General features: G+C 45.0%; 1 protein-coding gene across 16 annotated transcripts in view; it reads right to left on the bottom strand.

Annotated features, from left to right (window-relative positions):
* Window positions 1–15434, bottom strand: part of CDC14B (cell division cycle 14B) — a 141976-nt gene extending 126542 nt beyond the window's left edge. For 11 of the 16 annotated variants that reach the window (XR_003723392.2, XR_001440211.3, XR_013404989.1 and 8 more), the window contains exon 1: window positions 15074–15385. Coding sequence is in view for 8 of the 16 variants with exons in the window: in XM_028835386.2 (XP_028691219.1) it covers window positions 15074–15233 (160 nt within the window). In the remaining 8 variants the exon portion in view is untranslated. Of the gene's footprint in view, window positions 1–15073 lie in introns of all 16 variants that reach the window. The other 5 variants (XR_013404994.1, XM_077966510.1, XM_077966507.1 and 2 more) reach the window with 2 other exon arrangements.
* Between the last annotated feature and the right edge of the window lie 3401 nt (window positions 15435–18835).

The raw sequence follows: 18835 nt of genomic DNA, 5'->3' as shown, positions 1-18835 counted from the left end.
CTGACCTCAGGTGATCCACCCACCTCTGCCTCCCAAAGTGCTAGGATTACAGGTGTGAGCCCCCGTGCTCGGCCGAGGCTTGCATTTTAAACAGTCAGTTTAGTACTCACCTTTCCATTGCTTCTAACAAATCCGCCCTGTCACATGCATATGCTTTCTCAACATTCACTGTCAAAAATGCCCTACCAGGACACAACATAGTGACAGTAACACATCCAATTTAGGGATAATGGTTGAGAGGGAACCAGCTAAGAACTTACAATAATAGCACTAAGAGCACAGAGGAAAAAAATAACAATAACGTAATGGAATGCAGCAGGTGCTGTTAAGAACCAGTCATATCTCCTCCCCACTTGCAGCACAATTTCCAATTGCACCAGTATTTCTTTCAGGGCTTCCTCTGGCCTAAAGAGTCCATTTTGCCTCCTGTCACAGGACTTGAAAATGATCACTCCCCACTCCCCAGCCAAGCCTCAAGCAGGGGTAAGTGACTGGCATATAAATATCCCACACCCTCAACCCTCAGTGAGGATAACTCTGCAGCATGTCTCCTATACTGGCTCCCAGGATTCCCCTGCAGCCTCTAACTCCATTCCCACAGTAGTCACCTGCCTGATAATGAGCCATTTGTGGCTAGCCTTTCCTTACCATCTCACTTCCCCACTCCCCTGTGAGTGCTTCCTGGGATCACTCCCCAAGGAAGTACTTGCACTGGACCCTTGACTCAGCATCTGTTCTGGGGAACACAAAGCAAGACACTGACTGCAGACATATATGTGCCTACTTAGTTTCAGTAAAATATTTCAAGGGCCAGGGGCGGTGGCTCACGCCTGTCATCTCAGCACTTCGGGAGGCTGAGGCAGGAGAATCGTTTGAACCCGGGAGGCAGAGGTTGCAGTGAGGCGAGATTGAGCCACTGCACTCCAGCCTGCGCAACAAGAGCGAAACTTTGCCTCAAAAAGAATTTTTTTTCAAAAACAAATAGTTACAACAAAGCAGCACTGCTTGTGTTACGTTCAATGGGATGTGTAACAGGTACCCAAAAAATCAGCTTTTTCTAAAAAATAGCTTTTATACCATTAAAGGACAAAACTTAATATTTACATTCATAAGTCTCCATATTAAAATAATATTTGTTACCCGGGCATGGTGGCTCATGCCTGTAATCCCAGCACTTTGGGAGGCTGAGGTGGGCAGAGGTCAAAAGTTCAAGACCTGCCTGGTCTACATGGCAAAACCCCATTTCAACTAAAAATACAAAAATAAGCCAGTGTGGTGACATGTGGTAATCCCAGCTACTCAGGAGGCTGAGGCAGGAGAATCGCTTGAACCCGGGAGGCGGAGGTTGCAGTGAGCCAAGATCACACAACTGTACTCTAGCCTGGGCAACAGAGCAAGACTCCATCTCAAAAAAAAAAAAAAAAAAAAGAATATTATTTGTTCTCTGAAATCATTTTAAACCAAGAGTTCCAGCCAGGTGCAGTGCTCATGCTTGTAATCCCAGCACTTTGGGAAGCCTGGGCAGGAGGATAGCTTGAGCCCAGGAGTTCTAGACCACCTGGGCAACGGAGTGAGACCTCATCTCTACTAAAAGTTATTTTGGGCCGGGCGCAGTGGATCATGCCTGTAATCCCAGCACTGCTCTGGCTAACATGGTGAAACCCCATCTCTACTAAAAAATACAAAAAAATTAGCAGGCGTGGTGGCGGTTGCCTGTAGTCCCAGATACTTGGGAGGCTGAGGCAGAAGAATGGCGTGAACCCGGGAGGTGGAGCTTGCAGTGAACCAAGATCGCACCACTGCACTCCAGCCTGGGAGACAGAGCGAGGCTCTGTCTCAGGGGGAAAAAAAAAAAGTTTTTTTGTGTGCTTGTTTTTTTTTTTTATTTTTTGGAGATGGAGTTTCGCACTTGTTACCTAGGCTAGAGTGCTATGGCATGATCTCGGCTCACCGCAACCTCTACCTCCCAGGTTCAAGTGATTCTCCTGCCTCAGCCTCCCAAGGAGCTGGGATTACAGGAACATGCCACCACGCCCAGCTAATTTTGTATTTTTAGTAGAGACGGGGTGTCTCCAGTCTGTTGGTCAGACTGGTCTCGAACTCTCGACCTCAGATGATTTGCCCGCCTCAGCCTCCCAAAGTGCTGGGATTACAAGCGTGAGCCACCGTGTCCTGCCTACTAAAAATTTTTTTTTTAATTAGCTGGGCAGGTTGGCGTGCACCTGTAGTCTCAGCTACTCAGGAGGATCACAAGTACAGGAAATGGAGGCTGCTATGACTGTGTCACTGCATGCCAGCCTGGCCAAGACAGGAAGACTGTGTCTCAAAAAAAAAAAAAAAAAAAAAAAAATTTAAATAAGAATTCTTAATCCAGAGCTTTGATTAAAAAAAAAAAAAAAGATCTGAGTTTATTGGGAATTACTGGTTAGCTTTCAGAATATCCCACATATCTTTATTTTCAGAACTCCCAAAACTCTCATATTAAGAAAAAATTCTGTTAGCACTGTGGCAGGAAATGGTTGTCTTCTGAATCTATAAATTTAAGCTCTAAAAATCTGATCAATGCTACCTGAAAAGGCCCCCATGGATAAGGGATGCTTTGAGGTCCTCTTCCTGCCTTCCTCAGTAAGACAGATTTCATTAAATTTTTTTTTTTTTTTCATTTTGGAGCAAAGCTGTTCCTTACTTCAGGTTTAATGTGATATCTTAATGCTTGTTAGTGGCAGAATACAAGAGCAATGTGGGATGGATCTGGGGAAGCTGGAAAAGAATCTTTCCCTCATGCTGGAGTAGAGTCCATTCCCACTCCCAGCTATCACCCACCACACAACTGCCACCACAGGGGCAATGGCGCTGTCGAGAAGCAGAAAGCACTCTTACGTTGCTGTGATCCAGAACGGTTCCTTCTGGTTGTGGAGGGGAAAATATGAGAATCTTTAAAACCTAGTTCAAACCTCCTTTCCAAGGATCCCATTCATTCAGAGGCACCCATCTTGTTTGACTCTCTCTGACTTTTACGGATAAGGTCTTCCATGCAAACCAGCTGGCGGCACCAGGCTATACCTTGCCTGACCCAGTCTGCGTGCTAGTGTCAATTCCCAGACGTCAGTGGTCCAGTCTGAAATCTCTACCACATCTTTTTCAGCAGCTGTTGCAAGGATGAGACTATCAAACGCACTCAAACGTATCTGGATTGAATTAGTGCTGTACGCCCTTTCAGTTACAGTAGTTTAAAATTAGAATATATTAATAGTGGAGTTAAAATCCCAGCCTCGCCGGGCGCGGTGGCTCAAGCCTGTAATCCCAGCACTTTGGGAGGCCGAGGCGGGTGGATCACGAAGTCAGGAGATCGAGACCATCCTGGCTAACATGGTGAAACCCCGTCTCTACTAAAAATACAAAAAACTAGCGGGGCGAGGTGGCGGCGCCTGTAGTCCCAGCTACTTGGGAGGCTGAGGCGGGAGAATGGCGGGAACCCGGGAGGCGGAGCTTGCAGTGAGCCGAGATCACGCCACTGCACTCCAGCCTGGGAGACACAGCGAGACTCCGTCTCAAAAAAAAAAAAAAAAAAAAAATCCCAGCCTCAGTTGTGTTTGTTAGCTAAACTCAAAGCTTTTTTGACAGTTCATTGTCAGAAAAGAGATACATGTTAAGATGCTTCACTTTCACATATTAGCTGCTTCCAACAAGCTACCTAATGACAGTATTACAATAATAAATTCCAAGAGCAAACTGAGAACAACTCCCCAAAATTTAAGACCGACATTCAAATTCTATTATACATTCATGTCAAAGCAGTTCTTCCCCAGCACCCATAAATGAATGGAAAATTAGAATGCTTTTCAGTTCAAGTCACACAATTAAATCTAGTTCCCGAAATATTTAGCAATCTTTATCTTTAGTGCCTTCAATTTAAGAAGCAATACTCATCTTAAAGGTGCTCTGTAATTACTTCTTACCGAGAATAAACAAGAAATCTTATTTTAAATTATATCCTCTGGGATAGCTAGAGATCCAAATTAGAGACGTAGAATTAATTGAAATGTAGACCTTTTCCTTTAGATATATTTTAGTAGAGACAGGGCTTTCAGTGAATTATTAACATATACTTATAGATGATCAGTTACATACCAAAATGACCCTTTTCCCTATTGTTTCTTTTAAAGGTTAAAACACACACACACACACACACACACACACACACAAAGAAAAGACACACCATAAGGCAGATTATTTTCACCAGATATTGGAAAACTTATTCGTTCATATATATATTTTTGAGATGGAGTCTCACTCTTTCACCCAGGCAGGAGTGCAGGGTGCAATCCCTGCTCAGTGCAACCTCTGGTTCAAGCGATTCTCCTGCCTCAGCTTCCTGAGTAGCTGAGATTACAGGTGCATGCCAACATGCCTGGCTAATTTTGTACTTTTAGTAGAGACGGGGCATCACCATGTTTGCAAGGCTGGCCTTGAACTCCTGACCTACAGTAATCCGCCCGCCATGGCCTCCCCAAAGTGCTGGGATTACAGACATGAGCCACTGCGCCCAGTCCAAATTATTCATTTTGTATAGGAATGATCGAGTGACATTTCCAACACACAATTCTTTCAAACTGATGCTATTTAAATGAAGAAAAGAGCAAAACTACATAATGACTAATTCTTTCATTACCTGTCTTCATTGAGATGATGATTTAAGAGTGTATTCTTTCTCAGTCTTCAGGGAAAGGGGGCATGTATAAATCTTCACATCCCTTCCCCTCCGTTCTTTAGTAACACTTGGCCCAATTCAAGTAGTTGCTCAATAAATACTTGTTGAATGGATACATTAATTAATTCTATAGCACCATTCACATAAATACAAATAATGAGCAAAACCCAAAGAATGATTCAGCTGACATGGTCCTAAAATTGAGAGAAGGCTTTGCAGAATTCAGAATCTGTAATGATAGTATTGCATTATGGATTGGATATAAAAAGATCAACGTCATAAACCACAAAGCAGTGCCAAGAAAGTAATTTTACTTTCAAATGAGAACTTGAAAGAACAATAAATATCACAGACATCAGGAACAAGATGTTTTTATTTTGTAAAAAGTACACTGCCAACCAAATTTTAATAGTATAAAACTGAACTACCTGAGAAATGAAGTTGATATGTGATCTTATGCAACTAGAATTAATTTATCCAGCCTAGCTTCTTCAGCTTTTCAGACTCAAAGACAATGAATAGGACCAAATTTGTGAACCAACTGGTGAATGAAGCATTCTCTAAGAGAACTGCTCCTCTAGAATATAAACAATGCTGAGATTAAAGAAACTGTATAAAAGACCAAGAGATTAAAGTTAGAATTGTTTTAAATCGGAAAGATATATAGATACATACACACACACACACACACACACACACACACACGCCCACGCCCATTCAGATTTGTTTTGTGCTTACTGCCCATATCTGAGGCATTTGAAAGTCAAAGTGAATAAGAATACTTTTTTATGTATTTATTTATTTTTTTTTTTTGAGATGGAGTCTCACTCTGTTGCCCAGGTTGGAGTGCAGTGGCGCAATCTCGGCTCACTGCAAGCTCTGCCTCCCAGGTTCAGACCATTCTCCAGCCTCAGCCTCCCAAGTAGCTGGGACTACAGGCGCTTGCCACCACGGCCGGCTACTTTTTTGTATTTTTAGTAGAGATGGGGTTTCACCATGTTAGCCAGGATGGTCTCGATCTCCTGACTTTGTGATCCACCCGCCTCAGCCTCCCAAAGTGCTGGGATTATAGGCATGAGCCACCACACCCAGCAAGAATACTTTGTAAATTAAAAAAAGAATACAGAAGCACTACCCTGTTCCCCTAGTTAGCATTTCATGACATTTCCCTCTTGCCAAACTCAGTAAATAGGATATAAATCTATTAGTCAAATAAATGTCTAGAAAGAACTAAATGACCGCAAAAAAAAAAAAAATCAGGAGTAGCTGTTATAGTTATAACAACTCACTGTGAGTACCCTTTCCACAAGAGCCTACAAAAGTGAGATCCAATTTAAAAAGAAAAATTGAATATTACCAAAAAATATCTACCACCCAAAACTTGGTATTCATATTAATCCAATAAAATATCACAGAAACTACTTTCAGTATTAACCATCACAGAAACCAACAAAACCTTTCATATAAAGACAGATTTCCACTTAAGTCATAAACATGCCAACGCTGCTCTACAGTTCCAGAAAACTGACCTGCTGCCTAAGATTAAGACAAGCAAACAGGAAAGCACGGAACCAAGAACGACAACTAACAGATGAAATTCTACAGTTTAAAGTAATATAAAAGAACTGCAAAGTAGTCAATGATCTGAATACCTTTGTTGGAGCAGTATCCATGAAAAGCTATAGAAAAAAAAAAAGAGAGAAAAGGGCGTAAAACTTTCATATAAACTAGAGAGTCCAGATGAGATGTACACATTCCAGTTCAATATCCTTGAGTTTAGGAAGGTTACCATCAATTTTGGAAAATGTTTTCAAAAGTAATCCCTGCCTAATATGGAAGTCAATTCTTCTTATAACGCTAGAAATCAAATGACTCACTTTGGAAGCTAAAAATGAAACAGTGGAAAGAAACAATATTTGAAGATTGGTTAGTTCCTGCGAACCAGTCTGTTTGTCTCTAATACAATCTCTTCCACATTTGTCCTCAACAACCCCGCACCTACTTCCCTCATTCATAAAGGCGCCTGATCTAAAGGAGGCATGGCTTTGACATGTTCAAATAGGCTATGTTTTCATGTCAACTTACAAATCCTTATAACAATTTTAATGTGAAGGATTTACTTAGGTAATAAAAATATTCAGAAGCTAAGATGGGAAGGAAAACAAAACATACTGGCTACTAAAATTCACTTTTCCCAGGGTAATAAAAAATAGATTTAAAGATCTAATTTCTTCTTTATATCCTACTCCCAACCTTTCCAAATAAGTTGTGTCTCTGCGACACATTAAGCATGGAAACGTCCTTTGAAAGGCAATTTGTTTTACAAACAAACAAACAAACAAAGGCCCTGTCTGCCAATAATATGCACCATCAGTTTCAAATCTTTTGGATAATTGTCTGTGAAACACTATTTTAAAACATATACAAGAACAGCATTTTTTAAATTAACCACTCTGAAAATTTATATTCTATCAGTAAATAATTTCATATATTGTTTTATTTTCTATCTCAGGCTCTCCCATGGTAGAGGGGACTCCCATCTTTAAGAAGACCTCCCCAACAATAAACTTAGCTGCAATTTAATCTTAGGCAATATAAGTCTTCAGGAGAAGGAAAATACATAACAATAGCCTCAAGAATGAAGTAACAGCTTTGGTTTATTCCTCCTCTTATAGGGCATCTTTCTCAAGAGAAACTGTAACGTTTCTCCCAAGGCAGAAAAGATGATCACCACGGCGCCAAACCTCCTCCGCTGCCCTGACAAGTATGGAGCCAGCCTCGTCTGGAGCTTTTCTGCCCTGAGCTCGCTCTCAGAAGCAGAGACAGGAACACATTGCATTTCCACTGTGCTGATTCACTGGACCTTTTGTGCAAGTACACAGGAATGTTTGCTTCTTAGTTTGAAACCCTTCCAGGCGTGATGACTGTGCCTCAGCCTGCCCTTTGTCCTCGCGGCTGCTGTCACGCATGTGACAGGAGAGAACACTGATGCAGCCCTGGCCATCAATGGGCATCAAACCAAGCACTTCACAAGCATCCCCTTCACTTCATTCTCACAACAAATCTGTGGCCCATGAGAGCATCGAGCCTCCAAAAGGCTCCTGATAACCCGCCTGTGCTCAACCCTGGGATGGGGCAGAGACCAGGTTTCCACGGTGTCCTCGTGTCTAGCAGCTAGCGTAGTTGGCCTCATAGAATTGGCTCTTCAAAAACTCTTTGAGTAAAGTTTTTCTTCCCTAAAGATTTCAATCACAATATGCGACATGGTTACTCTATATGCTAGTTCTCCCTCAGACCCTCCCAGTGTTGTTTTCCCAATTAACACAGGAAACATAAACTGCATGAGAGCAGGGACTATCTCTAGCAGTGCTCTATTTTTAGCATTTGAAGGGGGAAGAAAGCTTGGCAGAGTAGGTATTCATTTGCACAAATTCATTATGCATTTGTTGAATGAATAAAATATCTGGAAAACGGGCTGTTAATGACAGTCAATTTGGAAAACAGCATGACCTGCAGAAGACCTGAATGATGTACTTGTTTTGCTCCTTTTCCTAAAATTCAGTAGGTAATGATTCATCTCCTAGCCTAAGTAGCACGGGACTAACTAGGGGATGTCCAATAAATCATTTATGTACAACTCTGTGAAGCAGCTTTCTCTGCTGGCAACAGTAAAAGTCAGGTAGCCATGGCTTTGCCAGAAAGAAACTACATCAATGTGGCCCAATTTTATCTCGGGCCCTTTGGCTTCTTCACAGGGGAGAGTGGAGGGTTTTGATCTCTTGAAATTCTTTCCCCTATAAAGCAAAACATCTGTCCTATCAATTCAGTGATTCCCACAGACTATCTCAGAAACTTCCAAGAAATGTCACTTGTGTGCGCCAATGCCCTTCTTCCATCCTAAATATCCACAGTGTGGTTTCAGTCCAGCTCTTCCTAACCCTAACAGAAACCAGGGACATTCCTTCTCATTCAAAAGCACAGAGCAATTACCATTTGCACTGACTGGCAACTCCCTGGCATCAGTGCCATTTCTGCAACACAATTATTCCACCTGCCCTTCATGTCTGCGCCCAGCTACTCCGTATGTCCACTTAAGTACGGAGTGACATTTGAAACTGTCAAATCGTTGCCTGCACGTGGTGTTGGAGTGCCTAAGGATTAGAGTTAAAGCAGATGACTAACATGAGTATCAGAAGTGAAGACGCTGAAGAATTAAGCAAGCACAGAAATCAAGAAAACAAATTCACATTACAGACACATTTAAGTGTAAGTAGAGAACCAAGACACAGGCAAGAAGAAAAACGCACACTACACACTATGACGGGCTTCGATTCCTGAAACCGAATAATCTACTATAACCCAAAACTCTTGAAGAAAAAGCAATTTTTCTCCTTGACTCAGTGTTCTACATAACAGCATTCCTTTTCTATCAAGAAAAATATACTTCCATCACTGCAATGAATATGCATAACTATTTTACATAGTAGGCATGCAATAAATACTTCTTGAATTAATGAATAAATTTTCCCTGTCTAATGTCTGCTGTGAATTTTAAAGATCCTAAAAAGGAGGGAGGGAGGAGACAACACCGTATTTGTTTATTTGATGAGTATCCAATATATCACCATTAATCAGTGCTTTAAAATGACAATCTTGACCTCAATTAGTGTTTCTCCAATAAAATTATTTGCTGTGATAATACAGACAGTCTTTAAAAGTTAGATCATGGCAGACCCAGTAGCTATTACTAATATTCTTTTTTTCTTTTTGAGACACAGTTTTGCTCTTGTCGCCCAGGAGGGAGTACAGTGGCACGATCGCGGCTCACTGCAACCTCCGCCTCCTGGGTTCAAGCAATTATCCTGCCTCAGCCTCCCAAGTAGTTGGGATTACAGGCATCCGCCACCAGCCCCAGCTGATTTTTGTATTTTCAGTAGAGACAGGGTTTCACCATCTTGGCCAGGCCGGTTTCGAACTCCTGACCTCAGGTGATCCACCCACCTTGGCCTCCCAAAGTGCTGGGATTACAGGCGTGAGTCACCACACCGGCACCAATATTCTTTACTAATCCGAATTTTTCTTTTCTTTCTTTCCTTTTTTTTTTTGTTGAGACAGGGTTTCACTATGTCTCTTTTGCCCAGGGTAGAGTGCTGTGGAACGAACACAGCTCATTGCAGCCTTGACCTCCCAGGCTCAAGTGATTCTCCCACCTCAGCCTCCGGAGTAGGGGTTTTGCCATGTCGGCCAGGCTGGTCTTGAACTCCTGGGCTCAAGCGATCTGCCCACCTGGGCTTCCCAAAGTGCTGGGATTACAGGCGTGAGCTACTGCTCCCAGTCTAATCAGAAATTTAAAAAATAAAAATAGTAAAATAAATTGAAGTGCTGCACCAACTATTACATCTTATAAATTATCAAACATAGATATATGCAATACTGTTAGAGTCTTTCAATTTTTTTTTCCTGTGGAAAGGAAAAAGTACACTGCCATGAATGGAGGTCCCTATTTAAGGGATGGGAAAATAGAGATAAAGATTCAGACCTCTGGGCCGGGAGCAGTGGCTCACACCTGTAATCCCAGCACTTTGGGAGGCCAAGGCGGGCAGATCTCAAGGTCAGGAGATTGAGACCACGGTGAAACCCTGTCTCTACTAAAAATACAAAAAATTAGCTGGGCGTGGTGGCGGGCACCTGTAGTCCCAGCTACTTGGGAGGCTGAGGCAGGAGAATGGCGTGAACCCGGGAGGCAGAGCTTGCAGTGAGCCAAGATCACACCACTGCACTCCAGCCTGGGCAACAGAGCCAGACTCCGTCTCAAAAAAAAAAAAAAAAAAAAAAAAAGTTTCAGACATCTGACATTAAGGAGGTTCATAGAAAAATCTAGTATTTTTTCCTTGAAAACCCTCCTCAACCTCCCCACTTCCTCCAGTTTCCTAGACTGGTAACAGCTCATTCTGATCTGTACTCAGCATCTTTTTAGCATTAACGCTTACAGTTTACACTGCCTGTTTTGTTTTGTTTTGCATTGTTTTTGAGGTGTAGTTTCACTCTGTCACCCAGGCTGGAGTGCAGTGGCGCAATCTCAGCTCACTGCAACCTCCACCTCCCTGGTTCAAGAGATTCTCCTGACTCAGCCTCCCAAGTAGCTGGGACTACAGACGCATGCCACCATGCCCAGTTAATTTTTGTATTTTTAGTAGAGAAGGGGTTTCACCATGTTGGCCAGGCTGGTCTCGAACTCCTGACCTCAGGTGATCCACCTGCCTCAGCCTCCCCAAGTGCTGGGATTACAGACATGAGCCACTGCGCCCGGCCTACATTGTCTTTATGACCTTTTGTTTTCATGGTAGACTGAAACTGAACTAGCAGTACAGCTCAAGTAAAAAAATTCATGTCATTGCACATGGCAAGAGGTGAATGAATGGCTCGGTGAGAGGTGGATGGGATTGGAATGAGAATTAAACCCCTTAGTCTGCTCCTAGTAAGAGTAAATGCCCAGTATAGGGGTGTGGGTGGCTAGATACTAAACAATAGTGATATATAACAAATGACAACAGGAAAAAAAATAGGCATTAAGCATCCTATATTAAATACACACACATGAAGTATCCTGGGATCTATGGGAATTCAATTTACAGATTAAATAGGCTGCAATAAAAATGTCAAGGGGCTAAGTTAAAAAATGATGTATTGAAGGGCAGGGTGGACAGAAGTGACAACATGCATTAATTTTTACAAACCTACTCCACTGTGAAAGAATCTTGTCAATCCAATAATAAGTGTTGGCAAGGATGTGGAATAATTGGTACACTGCTTACAGGAACGCTGGTGGTGTAGCCACTCTGCAAAAAGAGTCTGACGGTTCCTTAAAACATTAAACATGGAGATACCATGTGATCCTGCCATTCTGCTCCTGGGTGTTATACTGAAAACATGTCCATGCAACAACGTGTATATGAATGCTCACAGCAGCATTATTCCTAATAGTCAAAAAGTCCACTGAGGAATGGATAAAGTCCATATGTACTCTGGCCTGACATTTTCACTTCTAGAAATACATTCTATAGATACAGTCACACATATAGACAGACACATACATTGATGCTACTGCAGACATTTGCAATAGGGACTGGAAAACTCCCAAATAACCATCTATTTATTACTACTAAATAAATCATGATTTGGCCATACATGGCAGCCATCAAAAGATAATCAGCCGGGCACAGTGGTTCACGCCTATAACCTCAGCACTTTGGGAGGTCGAGGCTGGAGAGGATCACAAAGTCAGGAGTTCAAGACCAGTCTGGCCAACATAGTGAAACCCCATCTCTACTAAAAATACAAAAATTAGCTGGACATGGGCATGCACCTGTAGTTCCAAATACTCAGCAGGCTGAGGCAGAACTGCTTGAACCTGGGAGGCAGAGGGTGTGATGAGCCCAGATAGCGCCACTGCACTCCAACCTGGGCAACGGAGCGAGACTCCGTCTCAAAAAAAAGAGAACTAATCTTGCTGATAAGGCACAATTTCCAGAAACTTGAATGTGCACAGAAAACTGAAGGAGGAAAAACATTACCAAGGGAGGGAGATTCCATAAAACTCATTTGATAGGCCAGGTGAAAGTTCACACCTGTAATCCCAGCACCTTGGGAGGCCGAGGCGGGCGGATCACAAGGTCAGGAGTTCAAGACTAGCCTGGCCAATATGGTGAAACCCCGTCTCTACTAAAAATGCAAAAATTAGCCAGGCGTGGTGGCAGGCACCTGTATTCCCAGCTACTTGAGAGACTGACGCAGGAGAATTCCTTGAACCCAGGAGGCAGAGCCGAGACTGAGCCACTGCACACCAGCCTGGGAAACAGAGCAAGACTCCGTCTAAAAAAAAAAAAAGAAAAAACTCATTTGACAATGTTTGACTTTTTAGAAGTGTGCATGCACTGCTTTTTAAATTAAGAAAACAATAATAGAGGGAAAAACACATTGGGAAGGAAAGGACCAGTTGCCATTTGCTGAGGACAGGCCTCAAGCCTTCCCCCAAAAGCCCTATAAAAAGTAATCTAAACTCTGTATCTGAAGATACTTTAATTGGCCTTGTATATCACACTGCAGACTATCACTGAGGACTATCACTGTGACCTAGAGAAGTCACAGGGAAAGGTGACTATAACCTTTACTCCCCTGGAGCTCCGTTACATTAAAGCTGGACTCTTCCATTATTAGGGCTTGCAATCTGATAGGAATTTTTTTTTTTTTTTTTTTAGCAGCAGCAAGATTTATTGTGAAGAGTGAAAGAACAAAGCTTCCACAGCGTGGAAGGGGACCCAAGAGGGTTGCCCGTCCTCTGATAGCATTTTTATTTCATATAATGCACCTCTCCTCAGTATTCTGCTTGGTTATATTTTTCTGAAGTTAATCAATTGGTGACTGCCTGACAAAGGCTAGCCACATCATATTTGATCTCCATCAAGGAGAAATATTTACTCCAATGACTTTGCCGTCACAAACCTTCTGATTGAAAACCTAAATGTTCATCAACAGGGACTGTCTAAATAGGTTAAAAAAAATTTAAATCTACATATACATTTAAATCCATACGTACTCGTTAATGGTTTCATTCATAAAACCGTATGTACGTTGGCCTAAGCGGTAATTAAAATCAAGCCAGTCTTGTATGCACCAACTCAGAACAATCATTCTAATAAGAAACACTACGAAAATGGAACAATGTGCAACACAACATGTTGTGTGCTACTCGCACGTGTATGGTAAAGAATATATAGCATATATAGATGCATGCACAGTCTATTTCTGGAAGGCTTCACAAGAAACTGGGAAGAGTAGTTGCCTCTAGAGAAGGACACTTGGAGGCTGTGAGACCAACTTTTCTGTAAGTACTCCTGTGCACCTTTAGAATTGGAGTTCTGCACCATGCACATGCATTAATTGTCTTAAAATTAAATTCCATTCAACACAGATCCTTTGAAGAGGTATAAATAATAACGGGCAGAAACTACGTGTAGGCCCACCCGCTCCCAGCCCCACCCGTCCTCGGTGAGGCCTTCTTCTGGGAAGTGCACAACGTTGGAGGGACCTGGCTTCTCAGCCTCAGCAGGCTTCACCTCCCGCACACCCCCCCCCCCGTAGCTATCGGCGGGGGGGACTGGGTACTCAGGGCAACCCCTTCCTCTGCCCGCTCTGGTTCCCAAGGGCCATCCACGAAAGCCGAGAAAACCTGCTCTGCTCTCAGCTTCATTTCAAAAGGACCTTAGTTTCCAGAGTGTCTATGAACCTAGAATATTATTTCTCCTAAACGTCTGTTTGTCTCAACACTTCAACTTAATGTTCTCGCCACTCCAGCTTACCTGGTTTATCAAAGGCTAGGGGCGGGAAACAGTTCTAATTAACGCCACGCACCGAGGTTGGCACATTCCCCGCCACTGAAAACAGACTGCCAATTCCCTCAAAACCGTGGACAGCTCTGCTGTTTACACAGCGTTGGCACATACATCATCACATTTAATGCCTTTACACGCGTCACTGTCAATCCCAGCAAACCTAACAGCTGCCAAATTGGATATATGAGTCTCCAAGAACGGTCGAATCAGCACTAACAGAACAGTTATCGAAGGGCTGCTTGGCTACCTGCTCTGGCTGGCTGGGATTTCTCAAAAGTGACAACCCGGGCATTCATCTTGCCGGCTGGCTCAAATGCCATCAACGTGACACCTTCCTTCTCGAGGCCCCGGCGGGGAGCAGACCCCTGGAGACGGAGGCGCGCGGGGGCGCGCTAGGGGGCGGGGCGCGGGAGGCCCGGGAGCGGGGCTCGGGCTTCCGCGCCGGACCGGCAACGCGGCGCCCCCAAGGTCCCAAGGCTACGGAGCAGCGGGGGTTTGGCCAACGCCAAAAAGGGGCAGCTCCCGTGCCAGGCGCGGTCAGCGCGCTCGGGGAATCCTCTGGGGCTGATTGAGAGGTTGTGACTCGCCCGAGGGCCAACCGGACTCGCAACCCCTGGAGGCGGAATCCACAGGAACTCAGAAGCAGCCCGCGGGGAGGAGCGGCAGGTTCGAGACGCCAGGCTGACGCCTGTAACTTAGAAAGGTGACCCTCGGTCCATCTTGCCGGTGGAGGAGGGTGCACCGGCTAAAGTTATAGCTCGCAGCCCACGCAGCTAGAAACTCGGGGCGGGGGGCGCTCCCCAGGAGCCAGGCTCCCAAAGGGGGTGTGGCGGCCGGGGCGTTTAAGGGGGTGGGGGCGAAAGTGTTTCGGCCCGGCCCCGGAGGCCCCGGGCAGCCCGGAGGGGTGGGCCAGGGCCCCGCGCCGGGTGCGGCCGTCCGGGGCCCTCCGCGCGCCCGCCGGCCGGCTCACCGGTGATGTCCAGGTACACGTCGTCCTGGGAGTCCCGGCGGCGCAGGTCCTGCTGCGTGGAGCTGCGGATCTTCTTCACTCCCGGCGAGGTCGACGAGCAGCGCCGCGAGCAGGGGGGCGCGGCGGCCCAGCTCGACCGCCGCTCGCTTTTCCGCTTCATGGAGGCGGCCGCGGCCCGTCAGGGGGCCACGACCATGGCCCCGCGCGCCCGCGCGCCCGCCGAGGCTCCCGCCAGCCCCGCGCGGGCGCTCGGGGCGGCGGGCGCAGAGCGGCGCTGCGGGGACGGCGGGCGCCGGCGGAGCCCGGCGGGAGGCGGTCGCGCAGGAGCCGGAGGAGGAGCCCGGCCCACAGCGCCTGCCCCGCTCCCTCCCGCGGCCGCCGCGGGACCCGCGCCGCAGCCCTCTCTACAGCGCCTCCTGCCGCGGCCGGCGCCCCCAGCCCGCCCCCAGGTGCCCGCAGCCTGCTGGCGCGGCCGAGGCGACTGGGCTGCCGCTGGCGGCTGGGGCTGCCCGGGGTAACCGTGCGTGCCCACCGCGGCCGCGAGCGCTGCTGCGTAGGCGCCGGGGCACAGCCGGACGCGGCTCGTGGGGACCCCAGGAGGGCTGTTCCGTGGCGCTTCATTCACAAAAAAGGGCCCACAACCCTCCTCGGGGCCCGCAGACTGAGGCCTTTCATTGGCCAGCGCGGCGTGACGTCACGGAGACGGGGCCTTTCTACAGGCAGGTACTCGGTGACGCCATAAAGAAAACTCTGAGGGCTTCCGCCAATCAGAGATAAAGTGTGCTAGCGACCTTCGCCAGCCCCCCAACTTCTGTTTCTTCAGTGTGCTCCGGGTGCCAGCACCCCACATCCCAACTTCCTTTAGTGAGTCACCAAACATTTACACAGCCCCACCCTAGTAACTTAACTCCAGGTCTTTGGCATGTATATATCTTAAAGCATTTCTTGAATTTCCTTGTAATTCGCGCCAAGAGAAAGGGACTTTTGCCATGGCTGCCTGCTTGGGAGAGTATGGCCTGAGTACATTACCTGCAGCTGTATACATTTAAAGTAGACTTAATTGCAGAACTTTAGTAGAACTATTTAAACAACTACGCTCTATTTATCGACCTATGTTCAAAGAGGCCAAGCAAGGGCTTCTTAAGGACCCGATAAAACTTCCGTGGAACCACAATATACCGTGGTGGTTTGCACCTCAGTTTCTCATCTCGGAATCCAGCACCCACATTAATTCAGTAATTTTATACACTCATTGCTGTGTATACCGAGGTGTCGACACGTCCGATTATATCGTGAAGGATTGACGCAAGGGGCAAATTTAGTCCTTGAATTTTTTATCTGTCACACTGTAGGGTCATATCCTCTTCTTTTTCTACTGGATTAAAATAATGCCCTATCTTCCTGGAACTTAACCAAAAACTGTCATTTTGGAGGGCCTTTAAACAAACGTCCATGGTAGCATCTAAAAGGGTGAGAAGATTGGAAAGCAGTGTTAAGATTTCATGGCCCCCAATTTTACATCTGCAAGCTGTCCCTATTTTTCACCAGCACTTGAACGTTTTATCCTGCAGTTCCGCAGTTAACTGCCAGCCTGGGGAAAAGAAAGATGAATTTGAGTCAGTCCCCTTGGAAGCCTCTCAGAAATGCAAATTTTCATAGAGCACCTCAGGAAGGGGCTCTTTGACTTCAATTGTTGTGGGCTTTTGCCTTAAGCACTGCTAAATAAGGAAGTAGGGGGGTTGTGTCTGAAGCTAGAGATGAGCAGCTCCGTAAGCACTTTTTCTTAAGGTTGATTCTCCTATTCATTCCTCCTCTGTTTCCCCTAAGGACATCAGTGAAGGCCTTAAATTTAAAAAGGTCTACATGTTTGTCTGTAGGGGCGGCCAAGAAAGCTAGAGAGTGAGAGGCTGTCTTAAGAGAGCAGAAACGGTAGGTCACAGCCCTTTGTTTTGACGTGGAGGAAGAGGAGGAGACCTTTCAGACTGGCCCAGGGGCTCAGCCTTGGAAAGCCACCCAGTTTCCCAGACTACCAGGGATTTTAAAGGAGTGGGTCTTGTTTTGAATAGATATTACAAGGGAGTGGTCCGTGTGGCTCCCTAGAAGTACAGAAAAACAAATATCTCCATGACATTCTGGTCTTTTGAGAGTAAGTTGTTTAAATGTCGGGAATTTGGGAGGCAGAGGTTGCAGTGAGCCGAGATTGTGCCACTGCACTCCAGCTTGGGTGACAGAGCTAAACTCCGTCTCAAAAAAAAAAAAGTGTCATAAATACAGATAATTATATCATTTTAAATATTTTCATACTTTGCAAGTATATAATTTTATGCTTTGTATAGTATGAACAGACAAAGTATAGGACTTTGTAATTATGCAGAAGTATCTTTCCTTCTTGTGAATAGGAAGTCTGTGTGCTGAGTATACACATTAAAGTTTTAAACCCTATTTATCTTTTGTTTTTAGGTCATGTTTAGATAGAGGCAGAAAAGTGCTGTTTCCTAGCTGATACTTGTTTTGTGTGTGTGGCTCTGCTCTTGAACAGTTTGACTCCTCCCCCTCTTGATAAGTTGATCCCTGGGCTCTGAGAATTTGGCCACAGGAAATGTATTTTAGTTTGCTTCCCTGATTAGTTGGTTGTTCATTGCTTGACAACTCATCATAGAATTTTAGAGCTTGAAAGCTCCTTAGACAATATTTGGTCGAAGGCTATCCTTTCACAGTGAGGACATGGGGACCCAGATGAGTGGCTAGAGTGGGAACCAAAACTCTCTAGAATCTGGGTTGTCTTTTCCTGAACTGCTGAGCTTAGGGAACAGATGCATCTGGTTGATTCTCAACATTATGGCAGCACAATGAAAAGAAAAAAAGGAGGGACTCTCTAAAATATTCCTCTTTCCTAGGTAAATTCACCCTGAAATGAAAACAATTGTGGAACATTTTCTTATATGTATATTCCAGATAGATCATATTCTGAAAATGTGAAATGTTACACTAAAATCAGTAGCAACTGGTTGATAGATAGGTGATGTGAATTTCAAATAATGTAAGTTTCAGAATCTGTGAATTACAGTTTTAATTATGTGAAGATAAATAATTTGTACAAAGTCAATTTCCATAAGTTGGTTAATTTCATAAAAGGTTAAATTTGATAAATATGGTACGTTCCATAAAAAGTTAAATTTCCATAAAACTAGAGGGCTTAGGTGTCAGTCGTATGGGAAAATGGGCACACACTGAAGTCTTCACTCTCATGTATAAAAAGAGTTGTTTTGGGCCAGGTGCCGTATCTCACACCTGTAATCCCAGCACTTTGGGAGGCCAAGGCAGGCAGATCACCTGAGGTCAGGAGTTCGAGACCAGCCTGCTCAACGGGGAAATCCCGTCTCTATTAAAAATACAAAAATAAGCCAGTCATGGTGATGCGTGCCTATAATCCCAGTTACTTGGGAGGCTGAGGCAGGAGAATTGCTCCAACCTGGGAGGTGGAGCTTGCAGTGAGCCAAGATCGTGCCACTGCCCTCCAGCCTGGGTGACAGAGTGAGACTCCGGCTCAAAAAAAAGAAAAAGAGTTGGTTTTGTTTCATTGGATATCCTGGCAATCCCAACATTAATCTGAAGTCTGCCATGTTCATGCCCCTTAAGATGAAAATCTTTTAGAACCATAAAAATGGAAGGAATGAATGTTTGTTGAGCTACCACCAAATACTGGACACTGCTAGGGGCTTCATTCTCATGCCCTGTTGCGTGGTATTCTCATTTGAGAGG

This window comes from Macaca mulatta, chromosome 15, assembly GCF_049350105.2.
Source record: "Macaca mulatta isolate MMU2019108-1 chromosome 15, T2T-MMU8v2.0, whole genome shotgun sequence".
In the NCBI taxonomy this organism is placed as follows: Eukaryota; Metazoa; Chordata; class Mammalia; order Primates; family Cercopithecidae; genus Macaca; species Macaca mulatta.
The sequence above is the reverse complement of the archived record's forward strand: the minus strand, read 5'-3'. Positions and strand labels throughout refer to the sequence as shown.